This window comes from Electrophorus electricus, chromosome 21 (assembly GCF_013358815.1).
Source record: "Electrophorus electricus isolate fEleEle1 chromosome 21, fEleEle1.pri, whole genome shotgun sequence".
Taxonomy (NCBI): Eukaryota; Metazoa; Chordata; class Actinopteri; order Gymnotiformes; family Gymnotidae; genus Electrophorus; species Electrophorus electricus.
In genome coordinates, this window is record NC_049555.1 from 13,767,924 (window position 1) to 13,786,652 (window position 18,729).

General features: G+C 37.9%; 3 protein-coding genes across 5 annotated transcripts; 2 read left to right on the forward strand and 1 right to left on the reverse strand.

Moving 5' to 3' along the window:
• The first annotated feature begins 316 nt into the window (after positions 1 to 316).
• On the forward strand, positions 317 to 2,910 carry LOC113582722 (chymotrypsin A-like). Its single transcript, XM_035520697.1, is given in 8 exon segments — positions 317 to 320; positions 836 to 883; positions 1,012 to 1,115; positions 1,270 to 1,349; positions 1,610 to 1,688; positions 1,794 to 1,974; positions 2,189 to 2,322; positions 2,741 to 2,910. Coding segments are annotated over 8 exon segments (792 nt in total). The 3' UTR covers positions 2,903 to 2,910.
• Positions 2,911 to 4,358: 1,448 nt separating this feature from the next.
• Positions 4,359 to 6,791, reverse strand: agrp (agouti related neuropeptide). Of its 2 annotated transcripts, none has more exons than XM_027018678.2 (4): positions 6,780 to 6,791; positions 6,383 to 6,570; positions 5,711 to 5,805; positions 4,359 to 5,027 (listed from the first exon to the last, which is right to left on the reverse strand). In XM_027018678.2, exons 2-4 carry the CDS (start codon positions 6,516 to 6,518, stop codon positions 4,857 to 4,859), a joined length of 402 nt encoding a protein of 133 aa, XP_026874479.1. In that variant the 5' UTR covers positions 6,519 to 6,570; positions 6,780 to 6,791; the 3' UTR covers positions 4,359 to 4,856. The 2 variants fall into 2 exon arrangements, with proteins under 2 accessions (XP_026874479.1, XP_026874478.1); XM_027018677.2 differs by having other exon boundaries at positions 4,359 to 5,057.
• Positions 6,792 to 11,022: 4,231 nt separating this feature from the next.
• Positions 11,023 to 16,686, forward strand: atp6v0d1 (ATPase H+ transporting V0 subunit d1). 2 transcript variants are annotated; one of them, XM_027018672.2, is made up of 9 exons: positions 11,023 to 11,272; positions 12,357 to 12,528; positions 12,707 to 12,885; positions 13,139 to 13,218; positions 13,321 to 13,398; positions 14,539 to 14,715; positions 15,095 to 15,172; positions 15,565 to 15,728; positions 16,273 to 16,686. In XM_027018672.2, exons 1-8 carry the CDS (start codon positions 11,146 to 11,148, stop codon positions 15,724 to 15,726), a joined length of 1,053 nt encoding a protein of 350 aa, XP_026874473.1. In that variant the 5' UTR covers positions 11,023 to 11,145; the 3' UTR covers positions 15,727 to 15,728; positions 16,273 to 16,686. The 2 variants fall into 2 exon arrangements, with proteins under 2 accessions (XP_026874473.1, XP_026874474.1); XM_027018673.2 differs by having other exon boundaries at positions 15,565 to 16,686.
• The last annotated feature ends 2,043 nt before the right edge of the window (positions 16,687 to 18,729 follow it).

The following is an 18,729-nucleotide window of genomic DNA, read 5'->3' on the forward strand; positions in this document are numbered from 1 at the left end:
CTACACATGTTGATATGTCTCTTTAATTCTTGAATGAAGAAAAAAATCAATTCATGCAGTTTGCCATGTGTAACGAATACGGATGTAGTATGTATGGGAATTCAGCAGATGTGGAGAAGGAAACACAAACAGGTGAGAGTCACTTCAAGGTTTTTGCTGAGTGCAAAGAGTCCCACTGTAAAATGTACATCTTATGAGATTGGCAGTTGGGGCCTAGTGCAGTATCTAGCTGCAATCGGCACACTTACGAAATACGACTTACAAATACAACTTACTGAATCAACTCTCTGAGCTGCTCATTTAAATGACATTTACCATGGGTGAGTTAAACTGGACTTGAACAGAATAAGATTGAAGGTGATTACACTGAATGTTTTTAAATGCCTTTGACACAAACTGGAAGGTTATTGAAGTGTACTAACTTACCGCTGGTGAGTGTATTTGTCAGAAGGTCAATATGAGAAATATGTGTACACTTCATACTTCATAGACAAACCACAAAATTTGTTCCAAGGTATTATGTAATGTATTATCCACAGATCTTTCCTTCAAAGAACAAGAATAAAAAAAAACATTTTTAGATATTATGCCGATATTTGCTTATAGTGTGTAAAATATGTCTGGAATCAGATATAAATACTTTTGAAACATTGTTTGGTTTTTTTTCTGTGCCAGCAGAATGTTCCATTTCAAGGCCAGTGTACATAGGCCACATCCTATGAACACTCTCCTAACATATGCTACCACCCCTTCCACATGGCCGTTATCATACACGCTGGAGATTAGGGATCAACCGTATGGACTGGAGGAAGGTATATAAGCTGTCCAGACTCAGGCACATCACTGCTGAAAATATGGCTTGCCTTTGTCAGCGCAGCCTCTGGTGAGATACACTGAAACTGTTCTGATCGCTGTGCTGTCCAAACAGAAGGTGGTAAATGTTTATATAGTGTGTATGTGAAGGTGCGGCAGGTGTGTTGAGTGGGTTGAACACTGTTCTCTGTCCCTCAGGCTGTGGGACCCCTGCCGTCCCTCCCGTGGTCACTGGCTACTCCAGGATAGTCAACGGTGAGGAGGCGGTGCCACATTCCTGGCCCTGGCAGGTGTCTCTGCAGGTATAAGATACTTCCTTCACTCATGGGTGGAATGTTAAACACCAGCCTTATACACATTACATATCCAGAAACCTTGTATAGACAAAAACCTGTCTACAAGCTTACTAAAATTCTGTTGTATACATTCCTTTAAAAATGTCCACACATGTTACAGGACTTCTCTGGTTTCCACTTCTGTGGTGGTTCCCTCGTAAATCAGTGATGGGTTGTGACTGCTGCCCACTGCAATGTGAGGTGAGTCTCTCTCCATCTTAGAGATGAAACTCGGAAGGTTCCTGTGCACAAACTGCTAAAGAAACCACTGTCCTGTGATTCTACTGTTCTGTACTGAGTGTACTCACAGACACAAACTGCAACAGCCACAAAGTAATTTTAACAAAACCAAAGATTTTTTTATGCTTTATAGTGCAGTAAAGCAGTGTTGGTAATAAACAGAAAATATGTATTTTTAGAAGAAAGCGGAAATCTTCTTTTAAGGATTGTATTTATTACAGAACTTCCCATCGCGTGATTTTTGGAGAACATGATCCTTCGTCCAATGCCGAGATCTTCCAGACCATGAGTATTGCTAAGGTGTGCACTCAATTTAAAAATCACAATAATGAAGTGATTAAATTATATGTGAGAAATGACATGTGGCTGAATATTTCATTGAGCATATGTGTCCCTCGGGCGCAGGTTTTCAAACACCCCCACTACAACAGCTTTACAATCAATAACGACATCCTTCTGATCAAGCTGGCCTCCCCTGCTCAGCTGAGTCCTCGTGTGTCCCCTGTGTGTGTGGCTGAGACCAGTGACAGTTTCCCTAGTGGCATGAAGTGTATGACCACTGGATGGGGTTTGACCAGACACAATGGTACCGTCCTACATTTTGGCGCTTCCTTAAACTCACTTGATGTTATCGTTTCATTAAACATATATACAATGTTGTTGTTCTTCCCAAATCACACTTAATAGATTCCTAGCTATGTTCACTTAGTTGGGAAATGATCTGTGATCTTAGTTGTGAAGGCATCTGTGAGTTACTTTCGGCTTTTCGTGCTTTTTTTCCCCTCCTAACTGTGTTTTAGCTCCTGATACTCCTGCCCGTCTCCAGCAGGCTTCTCTGCCACTGCTGATCAATGAGGAGTGCAAACGCCACTGGGGCTCCCAGATCTCAGACGTGATGATCTGTGCTAGGGCCGCTGGGGCCTCCTCCTGCATGGTACCCCATCAGACGCAATAAAAGACTAAACAAACTTACACTCGTCTTTAAAGTCCTGCCAGGGACCATAATAATACAAGCAGCATTGTGTTACATTCTCGCTGAATTCTTACTGATGCACTGAACAAGGAGCTGCTGACCAATAAACTCATGGAAGTGTCAGATTGGATGCAAGCTTTTTGTGTGTGTGTGTGTGTGTGTGTGTGTGTGTGTGTGTGTGTGTGTGTGTGTGTGTGTGTGTGTGTGTGCGTGTGAGTGTGCATGTGAGTGTGAGTGTGTGTGTGTGTGCGTGCGTGTGTGTGTGTGTGTGTGCGTGTGAGTGTGCGTGTGCGTGTGTGTGTGTGTGTGTGTGTGTGTGTGTGTGTGTGTGTGTGTGCGTGTGAGTGTGTGTGTGTGTGCATGTGAGTGTGTGTGTCAGGGTGACTCCGGTGGTCCCCTGGTGTGTCAGAAGGCTGGAGCTTGGACCCTGGTCGGTATTGTCTCCTGGGGCAGCAACACCTGCACCACCTCAGTGCCTGGAGTGTATGCCCGCGTCACCAAGCTCCGCGCCTGGTTGGACCAGACTATTGCTGCTAACTGAAGCATCTACATCAATAAACATGTTTTGATATCTTAATCTTATCTTTCAGATCTTATTATGGGTGATGTGACTGGGCTGGGCTCTATGTGAAACTAATAGCTTGGCACTGGATATTTCACATCTTATCCTGTGTATAAATACATTTGTATAACCAGTATATATACAAATATATCTGTATAACCAAGAAAACACTTAGGATCACAGATTTTGAAGATGTAACCAATGGGCATCTTTTGTTATGAGCAAGGTGTGAGAGCATAATGTGTTGTACATAATTTGTTGACCCTTTTTTGATCCTGTACAATTTGGCTGGTACTTCCCTGACAAACACATCTGGATTTCTGCACAGGTTGTACAAGTTGTGTGATTCCATCATGAATTAATTATATCTATGTTATATATATATTTGCATAATTCTGGAATTTAAGGTAAAGAAATGAAGACTAAAGACTATGTGATCATGAAAACTAGAAGCAAAACATCCATAAAACTATATTTTTCTTCCTCAACTAGGAAACCTAATTAGTACATTATGATTTGTATCGTATGTCTCAAATAAATAAATAAAATAAATTATTAAAAAGATTATTTTTGGAAAATCATAATCATAATATAAAGTAACTATTTTAAAGATTACACAGACCAAAGGAAAATACAGTGCAAACAGGTTAAATAGTTACCTTGTTTGTTGAGTTTGTAGATAAAACTATACATGATAATCTCTCTTAATTTTGACTTTACTATTTTCTTTTACTTATTACTATTACTTACATTTGCTTTTACTTGTTTCCTTTGCTATATGAACTAGCATGATGTTTATGATCTATCAATCTTCTTTGTATCACTTTTTCTACTACATAATAACTTCTGATGAAGCTTGATTCAACTGTTTTAGGAGTGGTCAACTGTGACAAGGGTGAGAAAGGTTCAGCAAAATGTTACATCACACATAAACTTGTGAAATAGTCACATACTTTAAAGAGGTGTGAGTGTGTGTGTGTGTGTGTGTGTGTGTGTGTGTGTGTGTGTGTGTGTGTGTGTGTGTGTGAGTGTGTGTGTGTGTGTGTGTGTGTGTGTGTGTGTGGGTGGGTGTGTGGGTGGGTGGGTGGGTGTGTGTGTGTGTGTGTGTGTGTGTGTGTGTGTGTGTGTGTGTGTGTGTGTGTGTACCCTTTTGGAATAGAGTGTCATAAATGATTGTTGCAACAAAAAAATGTGACTGTGTGTGGGTGTTTTTTTTGTTTTTTTTTTTGGTAGGAAAAATTATTTCTTTCTTTCTTTGTTTATGAAGAAACTGTTGTTGCTGTCTATGTGTGAATCTCCCCTTTCAGATATGAGTAATGTAACCCCCCTACCCACCAAAAGTCCTGGTGTCTTCTCAACTATTACCACAAAATAAGCCACACTAAAAGCCAAATCAAACAAATCAAAACACACAGCCATGTGCTTTGCCCATTATGAATTTATGACACAGTAGGAGAATTTTAAGCCTGTAGAAAAGCAGTAACTGGCAATAAGAGGCACTCTGGGATATGTCACCTGTCTCTGAGTAGTTACAGACCTGAGGGCACTACCTGTTTCAACTTTGAAACAAAAAAGGATTAAATAAATAAAATGAAATAAATATATCAGTAAAAACAAAACTGTACATAACAAATTGTGCTATGAGGCATAGAGGCATTTTCCATTTTGTCCATATTATTATCATGTATTAACATTCTATAGGTATTAAATTCAAAACTTTAACAAATTCAAAATTCAAGAAAATAAATATAAATAACATCATAATATGTGCACAAACAAACAAAGACAACAATTCCCGAGTATTACTGAGGTATGAGCCTATGTTTGCACTGCTGATAAACTGAGCAGAGAAGTTTTGTTTTTATGTGTGCATATATAAACAAACATCTTTTACCGGTTTGACCCTGCAGCCAGGGGCACGCTGGGGTCAGTGCTAGGCACGGCCGGGCTTGCAGGTGTGGTCCGTGCTGCGACAGTAACAGAAGGCCTTGAAGAAGCGGCAGTAACAGGTGTCGCAGGAGTCACAGCAGGGAAGCTGGTGACCCAGGCAGGACTGCTGGTGCGGGATGCACCGTCCCGGAGGGCGAGAACCTCTCCTCTGGAGCTGTACCACATCAGTCACATCCTGCAAGTACTGAAAGACGTGTCACACTATAAGCAGGTTAACGATGCTTAAAACAAGACAGCTCCCAAACACTTTAAGTGGTTCAGGTTCATCACAAATATCGTTTTCTATGCCCTGTTCGAATGTGTGCATTCGTATTCATGTTCTGAACAGAGGCGTTTGTGATGATTATTACAGATGTCTTTTAAATGTTTTCAACACTAGAAAAATAGCATATTTCTGGAAGCAGAAAAAAGTCAGTGTGTCTGACCTTGACAAATCATTCAAAGCTAATTATAACACATTTAAATATTTATATAAATTCAAAGTATTTCTGACTTTATTTACAGACATATTTATGTACAGAGAAATATAATTTATGATTTACAGAATTCTCTTTGATGAAAAAGGGAAAACTTAACACAGGTAAATTCTTGAACTGTTGTGGTAGAAAGGGCTCTGATCATAACAGTGCTGTGGCCATCTGGATGTCCGCACAACAGAACATGACAACAATCCACTAACTCCATCAGCTCTCATTAACACATGCACACAAAAAAGACCACAGAAAATGAACGCAGCTTCCCAGAAACTTGGAAATTTCAGAAATGTGTTTTATATATATATATATATATATATATATATATATATATATATATATATATATATATATATATATATACCTCATCATAGGAACCAGGATCCAGCATCAATTGTTCCTCCACTGAATCAATTCTGGGTTGTACAAAGTCCACTCTAGGAACTGAGTCCTGCACAGCTACATAACGACAATCAGAATATCATCATCCTTAGTAATTCTTTATCCTAGAACATCATTTTATTAGTTCTTTATATATTTAAATATTATATTAGTTTTTTTAACAAGGGTGATCCAAATAATAAAAATAATCACTAATATTACAAAATGGTAACATTTTACATTTGAGTTCCCTTAAATAACATTATTAATGACATTAGTTAACACTGACAAACAAGACGTTCAGCATTAATAAGCCATTACTAACAAGCCATTACTAATTACTAATTACATAAGTAATATCTAAAGTAAATAACACCATTACTGTTTTTTGCAGACCACAGACTCCAGACATCACAGTGAATCCACCTTACAGTGGCATCAGGGTGAAATCCACCATGGTTTGCACAAGAGCAGATTTTTAATGTTTTATAATTTAGGAATTACCTTTTATGATTAGGGCCATTCTTAGTGTCCTAAAACACTTTTGCATAAATTCTTATGGACACTAAAGTCATTGTCAAAAGGACTTCTCATAAACTCTGAAAACAGTTACAGAAATACAAATATTCCATAAAAAGACATAAATATCACTTACTGATGTCTGAGTAAAAAGAGTTGTCTGTTCTTCTCATACTTGGTTGTGATTCCTCCATACGGTTGGTGCGAACAAGACCTGATGCCACCTGCACCATGTTGAGACTCAACCAACAGAAAATGACAAGACTCAACATGGCCAGTGACCCAAAAATGGTTCCTCAACTCTTTCAGCAAATGGACTGTTGACTGCATAAAAGCAAACAAAATGAAGACAATAAATGTTAGGCAGCTTTAGTTATTGTTTGTTCTTTAAGTCCATTCCATCTAAAAAAACAACTACAGACTGTGGTTCAAAATGTCATTATCTTTACATGTATGAAGTCTTTACGTGTATGAAGTTCATGTCTAACTGAAGTGCACGGTTGTTTGCTGCTGTGTGTGGTAATCTCTCTTACCTGCAGTTATCCTTAAACCTGATAAAGGATGTGAATTCTGGTCTGGTTTATATGGTTCCCTGGAGGCAGGAGGAGACTCTCGTGATCATGATCAGTGGTGGGGGTGTGGTCTCTCATATCAGGCTTTTCTCACTGTTTTTCAACCTCCCTTTCTTTCTCTTTACTTTCTTCCACCTCAAGACGCACACACAAATGACCTATAGTAAAATGATAGTGCATATACCTATAGAATAACATTGATTGAATATCCAAAGATTCAAAGACTTTTTATCTATTGGCAAAGTACCAAAAGTATTTATAAATTATTTTACATTTCTTGACACCTCTTTCTCAACAGATTTAATATCCATTAATCAAAAAATAAGCTTTTTAGTTATCTTTAATTATCTATATTTAGTTACCTTTATGACAGCAGTGAGGTGTTTTAATGAGGAAATATGAAATAAAAAACTACTGAATATGTGTCCAGGGTTCTGAACAAGTATGATGTTGTCTGTTATTAGCCCTCATAGACTGTCTGTGTGTGTGTGTGTGTGTGTGTGTGTGTGTGTGTGTGTGTGTGTGTGTGTGTGTGTGTGTGTGTGTGTGTGTGTGTGTGAACAGATATGAGACAGGCAGGGTACAAAGAGACCATTTCATTTCATCCTTCCATTTGATGTTCATTAGTGGTGGGTAAACAGTGCAGCACTACAGTTAATAGTTTCTCCATAAGATAGTGTCTCTGCCAGGTCTCTTTAATGTATGACGCAATAAAGTGCCCATGCTTCCACTACGAGAATTAACAGATAATGGGTCTGCATATCAACTTTAATCAGTCCTGCTCCATAAGATTTATTTTTATCAAAAATTCAAGGGATTGAAAAGAAATATGTGGAAATGGACATTGATGCGCAATATTTTTGTTTGACTGTGAACATTGAGTAAAATAACATTGAAAGGTTTAAAGGAATTACATTTCTATGAATTTTATATTAATTTCTTATAAGGTCAGAGGCCGCAGGTGAAAAAAGCAACTTGTCTATATCAACTGAGAATGTAGATGTATAGTACAATTGTATCAGTATTGTATCAGAAGCCTGGAAGCTTGAGGGTCCTGTCTAGTATCTTAACTGTTCACAGGACTGCATTCTTCTGGACAAAGATGTGTGTGTGTGTGTGTGTATATAAATATATATATATATATATATATATATATATATATACACACACACACACATCTTTATATCTATATATATATATATATATATATATATATATATATATATATATATATATATATATATATATATATATATATATATATATATATATATATATATATATATATAGCAATATATATATATAGCAACTATGGTTCCCATGGTAATCAGGGCTGTAACCCCCAAACTGGGAGAATTGTTCCAGCAGAACCCAGGAACAACATGTGAGATCTCCATACAGAAGAGTGCAGTCCTGGGAACAGCTAAGATACTAAACAGGACTCTCAGGCACAGGCACAGGCGCAGGCAGACACACACTCTCACACACACACACACACACGTGTGTGTGTGTGTGTGTGTGTGTGTGTGTGTGTACAGTTATATATTGTAAAAATACAGTTTTGGATATCCTTAATATTTTTCAAAGTGCATGTAACAAAAGTATGCAGATTTCAGCTGTATTTTATTCAAAGAAATGCACATACACTGCATGTATGTGCAGTGTATGTACTGCATGATTTTGTCTTTTTTACTGTGCAGCTTATTGGGTATGACGGGTAAGCATCACACACTGCACACATCTATTTTTAACCAATGCAAGCTTTTACTGGATATAAATGAAGGTGATTTTAATTCATTTCCTGTTTACTAGAATAATGAGTACTCTGAGTTTGTTTTGACTGAATGGGATGTCACCTAATATCATTTCTTGACATAGAATTCTTAGTAGATGATGGTAGATGTGACTTCAAACAGGACATCTCAACAAACAAAAAATAAATAACAGGTTTAATGTTCTTTTAAATAGGCTGGAACAGAACAGACACATAACAAAGAAAGGCCTAAAATAAAATAATTATATTACCTACATTTATGGGTCTAAATAGTCTTTACTCTGTAGATCAATTTCTACTGTCGCCTTAAAAATATATCAGTAAAATACTGGGGAAAACAAATTTCTTCTTGCCTACTTTAAAAATGTTCAGTTTACAGCATAATTTAATGAGAGGAACTGAATGGAGTTCCTAATAAACGGGTTAACTTGACTACATGACTTTGAACAAGAGTAGGACAGAGAAATTAAGTTAAGAAACAGCTAACCATGGCTAGATTGGGTGCTGTTTTAGGGAAGACTAGGGACAGATGGTTTTCCCTTTGTATCTTATAGAAAAGTATGCATATCATTAAAAATGTTTGATTATAAGAAACATTTAGATATTTTTAATGACTGTATTAATCAAGGAGAACTTTATATAGTGTAAGGTAATGTCTCTATAACTTTGATCCACAAAACTTTATGCCTTTTTGATAATTGGCATCCAAAAACTTTGTTAAATTGTGATTATAGATTACATTATCAGGCTTTACCTCTATCAGCAAGACATAATTTCAACTACACAATCAGGTGCCATGAGGGGATGTCATATCTCACACAATATTCACCTTATCTTAGATATGTTGGATTAGTCAGATTTCATAGAGCAGGACAGACTTGTTCTGTTGTTTATCATATTCATTTATGAGGCTCTTAAGCGTTTTGTATTCGGGAAGCAGTTTATTCACATCACACAAACACTTTATAAAATGTTTATTAGCAAAAGGTAAAGCTCAGAGATTTGCAATTAGCAGAGATGTAAGACAAGGATATTCTGGTTTACCATACTTCTTTTTAATTGCTGCAGTACTTCTAAACATATTTATGATTTGTTGTTCTGACACAGAAGGTATTAAGATTGGTGATATGAGTTTTATCACTGAATTGGCAGATGACCCTTATTTATTTTTGAAGAATAGTACTTGGGTGCCTTTTATTTTAAAAGATCTCCAGTTGTTTTTGAAAGCACCTGGTGAAGTTATAAATCAAAAATCTAAATCAAATTTGAATGTAGCATTAAAGTTTTAAAAAGTCAGTTAAAAACTTGGGATTCCGTATGTGTAAATCAGCTTCTGATGGGCTAAACCAAAATATTTCACCCAAAATCCAGAAAGTTCAAAATGTTTTGGCTCTTAGCTACAACGCGACCTCAGTAAGTCAGAAGAGATTTCTAAATTAGTCTACCCAGCATTATCAATGTATGCTCATATAAACAAACTCAAGGCCCAATCGGCTTTAATATAGAATAAAGGACCACATCTATACCATAATTCTATCAAGAGAGGTATTTGCAATCACAGTCATCTTAGACATATTTTAACTGTAGGCCTAGACTCTAGCACTCACCTCAGCCTAAAAGTTATTTGGAGAATCTCTTTTGTTTATAATAAGATTAAAGAAGTACACTTGAAAGTTTTCCATAGATTTTATCCATATAATGAATTACTGAACAAATTTCATAATGTTTCAGTTAACTGTTCTTTCTGTTTACATCAACGGGAGTCTTTGGAACATTTTTTTAATGTCATTTTGTTTCATGTTTGTGGAGAGATCTTGCTCTTTATTTTTCAGTTTTCAACAAGCTCCTTGACATTAATGACGTTACTGTGTTGCTTTTATTTTGTAATACAGGCTGCATACATTTCGATGTACAATTATTATCACTCTTAGGGAAATATTACATTCATAAATGAAAAAAAAAATGTAAACCCCAGATAACAGATTTTTTGTGCATATATTGCATGCATGTAGGAGTCTCTTGTACATCTAGAATTCCATCTATCTTCTAATAAGTTCGTTTGATATGTCTAACTGAAGTGCGCGGTTGTTTGCTGCTGTGTGGTAATCTTTTACCTGCAGTGCTCCTTAAACCTGATAAAGGATGTGAGTTCTGCGTTTGTTTCTTATTTATTCCCTTACTGTTGGACTCGTTATTCTGTGATCCAAGCATGCCTTCCTTCCATGCACATGTGTTAGGGTTAGGGTTAGGGTAGGGTTATGGTTAGTGGTAGCGTTAGCGTTAGGATTAGTGTTAGGCTTAATGTTAGTGTTAGTTTTTAGGGTAGGGTTAGGATTAGTGTTAGGGTTAGGGTTAGAGTTAGTTTTACTGTTAAGGGTAGGGTTAGTGTTGTGCATGGGCTGCACACTCACGTCACTGTGATCATATGGTGAGTCACATGAGCGTCTCTGCGGCCGGGTACCAGCTAGGTTAGCCAGCTTCCTGTTGGGCTACGAGACATCAGACATAGACGTTTACGGTTCACACAGGAATAAAGCCTGTAGATACTTAAAGATGCCCTTCTCCGAGCTGTACTTTAACGTGGATAATGGCTATCTGGAAGGGCTGGTTCGAGGTTTCAAGGCTGGTATCCTCACCCAGGGGGACTATCTCAACCTCGTACAGTGTGAGACGCTGGAAGGTGAGCAAGGTCTGCTAACTGGGCCAGCTACATAACCCAGTTAGCGGATGAATTGTCTGCTAACTGAGCCTGCTAGTTAGATAACCCTAGTTAGTCGCATAGCTACATTTTCTACAGTTTTGGAAGAAAAACTCTGGAGTGCGACGTGCTCTCTTGTGTCTTAGCTAGCTAGGTACCGGCTGTTTGAAGTAGCCAGCTAGCTAGCTAAGCTAGTTTTCTAACGTTATCTTAGCTGGCTAATGCGTCCCTTTACAATCACCCCTGTTACCGACATTCATTTCCATGTACCTATCTTCTGCTTGTTTAGAAAAATATATGTGTGCGTTGTGTCAAAACTGTAAACCAGCCAACCTAACGTAGGTCAGCTAGGTTAGGTTAGCTAGTCGGTCGATAGCTAGCGTTAGCAAGCCTAGCTTAGCTCCCCAATCCTTTCCTGTTATGATAGTTAGCTGGCTAGCAAGTTGTATTCCGTTTTAACTGTACGGACTTAACTAAATAATTATATTAACTATTTATTTGCCAGGTATATTCAAACAAGCCAATTATTTTTTCTTCAATTTTCCACTCGTTTTCAATGTCAGTCGCGCACAAGTTTGAGAGTCAAATTATCCTCACCGTCATGTTGATTTAAGGTTACTAACTGTGTTTATGCGACATAAAATCTCCAGTGTCTCTTTTATATAGCAGTAACTAAAACATATTGGGTCCATGCTTTATGAGAAATATTAAAATGTATAATGCCATGCAGGCGAAGTCTAGATGAGGTGAACAGAATGGAGGCAGATAGTGTTGGTGGTTGTCTTTACCATTGTTTACTGTCTTCCTGTTTTATTACGAATCGATGGAATTTTATGGTTTTCATTTTGAGGAACTGGAAATAGTTATGTCTCAGCTTTGGGGGAAAAACAGACTAGTCGGCTAACTATTTCCTCTAACATTGTCAAGTTTAGCAGCCAGAGCTGCTTGTTTAGCCTTGTCTCGATACAAGAGGTATAAACTGAGCGCGAGTGGTGCTTGAATTTTCAACACCTGCTTTGTGGAACAACCAATTGTGTTGAGATGCTGGCCTTCCATGTCTCTCTAGATCTGAAGCTGCACCTGCAGAGTACAGACTATGGAAGTTTCCTAGCGAATGAGGCATCTCCCCTCACTGTGTCCGTCATTGATGACAAACTGAAGGAGAAGATGGTGGTAGAGTTCCGCCACATGAGGAACCAGTCATATGAGCCTCTGGCCAGCTTCATGGATTTCATCACGTGAGCATTTCACAAAATTAGCTTTGAACTTAAACAAACCACTTAAAAAATAAATTCCTTCAAAAGGCTATGCTTTATTTTGAATATATGCTTAGTCCATTACTGTAGCAATCAATGAGAACCTTTATAACATATTGACAGACCTATTAAAAGCAGTGTTCCTCATTTGGTACTACAGGTACAGCTACATGATTGACAACGTCATTCTCCTCATCACGGGCACTCTGCACCAGCGGGCGATATCTGAACTGGTACCCAAATGCCATCCGTTGGGCAGCTTTGAGCAGATGGAGGCGGTCAACATTGCTCAGACCCCGGCTGAACTGTACAACGCCATTCTGGTGGATACACCCCTGGGTGAGAAATTACCTACATGGGCTAGCCTTGTGGCCCACATTAACATCCTTTACATTCATGGACCATGGTTGTGTCCTTGTGCGAGTTAAATTCATATTAGATGTGGATTTTGTCTCTGTTTTGAGTGGTTTAGAGTTTTGTAGTTTGTTGAATAAAACTGTTCTGTTGATTCTTGTGCAGATAATTTGTGTAATATTGGAATGTAGTGGATAGCGCGACTCTATTGTGATCATTGTGCCTTTTTTGTTTTTAGCTGCTTTCTTCCAGGATTGCATCTCTGAACAGGATCTTGATGAGATGAACATTGAGATAATTCGTAACACCTTGTACAAGGTGACGGCCATAATTGTCACGAGTACCCTCAATCATGTGGTTGTGATCAGTTGCATGAATGCAAGACCTAAAACTGAATATTTTTTCTTTGTGGGTTTTCAGGCATATCTCGAGGCCTTCTATAAGTTCTGCAGCAATCTGGGTGGAACCACAGCTGATACAATGTGCCCTATTCTTGAGGTCTGCTGACCTTTGCTGCGCTTTGTTCTGAGGCTTGTTCAAATCTGTTACATCTGAATTTAGTCAGACAGCTCAACATGATTAACATTAACATTATTATGGTGTTTTTGTCACACATGGTCAGATGCAGTAGCTGCATCATTTATAAATCCATACCTCACTTTACAAGTCCTGTCAAATACCCCAACTTCTGCCAATTTTATTGGAACAGAATTCTTCGCTTTTGGATAAACAAAAACGTCTTGGTCACCTAAGATCAGATTCCAGAACCATCGTCACTAGCGTTGTTTTATAATTCACATTGTGGTTCTGGGGCAAGTCCACTTCCTGACACACTGCCAGTGCATTTAATGGAATAAGTTCTCTTTGGTCAATTTGTAAATTAAAGAATGTGGCTGATAACATATAAAGCTCTTAAAGATTTAAGACAATAAAAAAACTACGCAGTGTAAAGGAAACTTGTTTCATGACTAATGACGGACAGCTTAATTTTTTTAGACTAAAAGGAAATTCAGCTAAGACTGAAGTTGCTGTCCACACAGCTTCATTATGATTTATGCACCATATTAGAATTAAGCTTGAATAGGTTTTATTGAGTTTTATACACTTATACAAAGAAAGAGGAAAATAAGCCTAGAGCTTGAAAGAGCTTAAAATTCGTAATTTACCTAGTTCTAAGAGACGAGTAATATAATAACTTGCTTTTATTGGTGTTACCATAATATAATTCTGTTATGTATATCTGGGAAACATTTGAAGTTTCAAAGCTTGGTTTAAGTCTTAACCCTTCTATACCTTTAGATGAACTACATGGTACACATAGTGGAGAATGCCATAGACCTTGTTAAAATTTTAGTGTAGAGAGTATGATCTTAAATTCACTGATTTCACATTTAAATTCATGATTTTAAAAATCACTCATCTTTTTTTTTCTCTATGGAAATAAGTGAGAACATCATACATATGTGAAAACCCATCACCTTTTGTGTTACAAGCATCTTCATTCATCTGAAACTATAAGATTTACAGTTGATCGCGTCCATCCTAAGAGAGAGAGTGTGTGTGTGTGTGTGTGTGTGTGTGTGTGTGTGTGTGTGTGTGTGTGTGTGTGTGTGTGTGTGTGTGTGTGTGTGTGTTCAGTTTGAGGCTGACAGGAGGGCCTTCATAATCACCATCAACTCGTTTGGGACGGAGCTGTCTAAAGAGGACCGGGCCAAGCTGTTCCCCCACTGTGGGAAGCTCTACCCTGAGGGCCTAGCCCAGCTGGCTCGTGCCGACGACTACGAGCAGGTCAAAGCTGTGGCTGATTACTATCCCGTGAGTGTCTACCGTCCACCGTTGCTCCTGTGACTTTTAATAGGCCTGTCAATACATTATAAGGGTTTTCATTGATCGTTACAGTAATGGGCTGATTCTGTGAGAGATGTTGACAGGCAGTGTTAATAACTACCTGCTGCAACATTGCTGAAACTATACGGTTCAAAAAGCTAAACTTACATTTATTAACGTGTTGAAGCCTGAGCTGTTAGAAGATGGGAATGCAGTATGTGTGCTTACTTGCAGGTTGCAAGATCGATGTGAAATTTCCACCTGCTAAACTCCAGTTTCTGGGGTGGTTATGGAGGGGGCTTTGTTGTTTATAGAAGAGTTGTTGGGCTAAGATAACTGACTGTGGTCTCTGTGTTTTTATTCTCAGGAATACAAGCTTTTGTTTGAAGGCGCTGGCAGTAACCCAGGAGACAAAACCCTGGAGGATCGCTTCTTTGAGCACGAGGTGAGCACGGATGTCACCGAGAGAGAGCCCAGGCCAGCTGGAGAGGGTGTATGGCAGGTCCCAGGCACTAGCAGCACATGGTTTACTCTGACTTTAAGTCGATCCATATTCTTTGGAACACACAGCAGCAAGGAACTGGATTTTCAAAAAGACCTAATTCTCCTGAGTGGACTGCTCTGTAAGTGTTGGAATTTCAACCTGTTTGTTTAAAAACAAAAAAACAGGCATGTCATGTATGCAGAGAAATCATGAAAGCTAATTCAGACAGGTGAGGAAACTGTTTTGAAAAATCTCAGAATACCATGAAACAAACAAATGACGACGCAAGAACGGCAGGAAACATTTTGCTATGGTGCTCTACATCCCTTATTTTTTCCTTCTTTTTTGTGCAGGTGAAGTTGAATAAACTGGCCTTTCTGAACCAGTTCCACTTCAGTGTGTTCTACGCCTATGTGAAGCTGAAGGAGCAGGAATGTCGCAACATTGTGTGGATTGCAGAGTGCATCGCTCAGAGGCACCGTGCCAAAATCGACAACTACATCCCCATTTTCTAATGGTATAGCCTTTCTAATTTAATCTTCCTCTTCTTTAAATGGCCCTGTTATTTATAAATGCTATATATTTTGATTCATTCCTGTAATGTGTAATGATAACATGTCTTTGTGTAAGCTCTGGCAGCAGCTTAGTTCAGGTTTACCCTGTTTGTTTCAGAGGAAATCATGGGCTAGTTTAGTAATATGAAACGTTAATGTCTACACCAGAGCACAGTCCAGTTGATGTGGTACTGAGACACTATCATGTGGTATTCCTTTATCAGGATGTATCATTAAGAATAATACAGCCCACCCCATTTTGCTGTGGACAGTGTGTCTATTGAGACCCAAGCTGTCATCTGGGCATGCTTCTTACAGTGTGCCGACACCTCCCGGTCTTTCAGATGCAGCTTTTGGGGTCACGTGCATTTGAGCACAAGCCCTGACTGTAATCAAACTTAGTGAATTAGTATTCCTGGTATGCATGATCCACTATTGTGAACATTCCATTTTTTTTATCTGTCTGTGCACAGCTGGCTAATTATACTAAATCATTTTTCATTTCAGAACATTAAAAGCAACTTTTGAATTTGAAAAAGATGCAGAGCCATCCCTCTGTAAGATGTATATTGGTCCTTTCACAACCACCTGTAGGGTTCATCCTTACTCAAATATTGTGAGTATAGAGACAGTACTGGAAATGTGTGGGGGGAGAGCTAAATGGAACAAATGTGTTTATATGGAGTGTTGTTCCTTCTTAATTATTTGTGTGGAAGTTTAAAATCTGTGTGAACTGTGCTCATCCTCTTTTCTTGTAAATTAGTGTTGATAAATTAGTACATGGCTAACTTATGGTGTAGATCAGATTTTATGAATGAGAGTCAAATGTTAAAGGTATGACTTGTATATGAATATATCTGGACTTGAGAAAGACTTTACTTTCAGGCATCTCATGTTGTAAAAATTGTGTTGCTGTAACCATCTTGCTTGTTTTTTGTGTTCTAAATGCAAATTATATATATATATATATAATATATATATATATATATATATATATATATATATATATATATATATATATATATATATATATACACACACACACACACACACAGTATGTGGGTTGTTTTTGTCTGAATCATAAATGCATTTCATTGTTGAACAGATGAATGACACATTAAATTATTTACTTCAGTTTGATACCAGATATCTATAATTATTAATAATAGTAATTTTATTTTTGTGTTTTAAGATGATGTACAAATATATTAAATAAGATAACACAACAAAAAAATACAAGAAATATTAAATACACAACAAAATAATGTACAATAAAATAAAATGAACAAAAATGGAATCAGCAATCGGCACCTACCAGCAGAGGGAGCTGATAGTCCAATAATATTTCTTTGACATAAATCTCTTGATTATGATGTATGAAAAATGTTCAGATATCTTTATGCCAATGTAGTTATGTTTTCCAACTTTTATCTATACTTTATCAAAACACAAATCCTCAACCATATGGTCTAAAACCTAGATCAATTATTAATATGGCTTAATTTTGGGAAAGGAATGTTGAGTGCTTCTGTAGGACAATTTGTATAGGTTACTTACTGTTTGAATGTCTTACTAAGTCACGTTGTCCAGCAGCAAGGCAGTAGTGTTTTAATCACAAAGCCTGGAATATTGTGTACATGTGTCTCTAGGCTCTTCCTGGATCGTGTGTTTGGCTTGTGTGAGCTGTGGGTTGTGAGGACGACACACACACACACACTCTGCCACCTGGCAGCTATGTGGATGCCTGTTGCCATAATTATGAAAACAGTTTCTCCACTTGCCTTTAAGGTACCAAGACAGAACCTGTACTCTCCACCTAATCTTTCACAACAAGGGCAAGTTTGTTCACCACAGCTGGGCTGCCGATGGACATCTTTCTCATGTGTGTTGATGAATTTGGTGAGATTAGGTAGTCCTGCATCGCTGTAAAACCTCTGTAGCTTAGCAGGGACCTAGATGTCGGTGATGGACCTGTCGTAGGTGGAAGTGACCTGACCCCTGACGCGCACAAAACAGTCAGCACCCTCGCTCACTGAGAGAACCCTTTTTCACTTTTCTAAATCATTAAGGATTTGGGACTTGTCTAAAAAATAAATAAAACTCCTTCATTTAAAACAAGCAACTGCGATTTAATGCTATGAGTTGAGTAATATAAAAAGAAACTTAGCAACTTAGATTTCTTAGCATCGTATCCAGAGGGACCTGCATATTTGTCAACATGACAGCATGTGTATGCCCTGAGGATCAAACCCCGAACCTCATTATAAGCACTAAAATACTTGTGCTACTATGTCATTAATCTGTTTTTGGCAACATAAATCACAAATATCAGTAAGACTTAAACACTTTATATGTGAAGCCTTCATACATGAGACTGATGGACAAATGAGAAAACGTTCCAGTTATTTAACTTTTACCCTGAATGAATTATTAGCAGGCCAGGACATTGTTGGGACAGACTACCGTTAATGCTGTGTGTGAATAAGGGAGAGGAACATAGCCATTTCATATTTCACAAAAAGCATGAAAACAATACATATACATAAACAGTATTGGCATGGAAAGCTTTTATAGTGCAGAGAATCATAATCTGTTTGTGCACTGCATGGTTGCCTTTTTATGAAAGCATGAGTCTGAAATAGTGCTTTAAACAAGCAATGATATGTGAAAGTTGACTCGAAACGTGCCTACCACTGCGTTGCATGTTCTTTGGAGAAAATGGTCCAGAATAGCAACAAGAGGGAAGCTTCTGAGAAAGACTTTCAAGTACATATATAGACGTTTAAGTACATATATCTGTCTGCATTCATGTTAAACTCTTTGCAAGCCTGCTGTCCACAATTGTTTCATGTTTCTGTTCAAATGTGAGCTATCAACATCACAAATTAACCATCAAACAGCAGTCTGGTTTGAGTCATTTTTTAAGTAAAGGTTTGTGTCAGTGCATGCCATCCTATTACCCCA

Bases quoted from the DNA above. Each gene is read 5' to 3' on its own strand.
- atp6v0d1 (XM_027018673.2), top strand. From the start codon at position 11,146: ATGCCCTTCTCCGAGCTGTACTTTAACGTGGATAATGGCTATCTGGAA. The intron at 11,273-12,356 runs GTGAGCAAGGTC...ATGTCTCTCTAG, and splicing joins ACAGTGTGAGACGCTGGAAG to ATCTGAAGCTGCACCTGCAG. The intron at 13,399-14,538 runs GTCTGCTGACCT...GTGTGTGTTCAG, and splicing joins CAATGTGCCCTATTCTTGAG to TTTGAGGCTGACAGGAGGGC.
- agrp (XM_027018677.2), bottom strand. From the start codon at position 6,518: ATGTTGAGTCTTGTCATTTTCTGTTGGTTGAGTCTCAACATGGTGCAG. The intron at 5,806-6,382 runs GTAAGTGATATT...GTCGTTATGTAG, and splicing joins CTCTTTTTACTCAGACATCA to CTGTGCAGGACTCAGTTCCT. The intron at 5,058-5,710 runs GTATATATATAT...CACGTCTTTCAG, and splicing joins ATCCTGGTTCCTATGATGAG to TACTTGCAGGATGTGACTGA.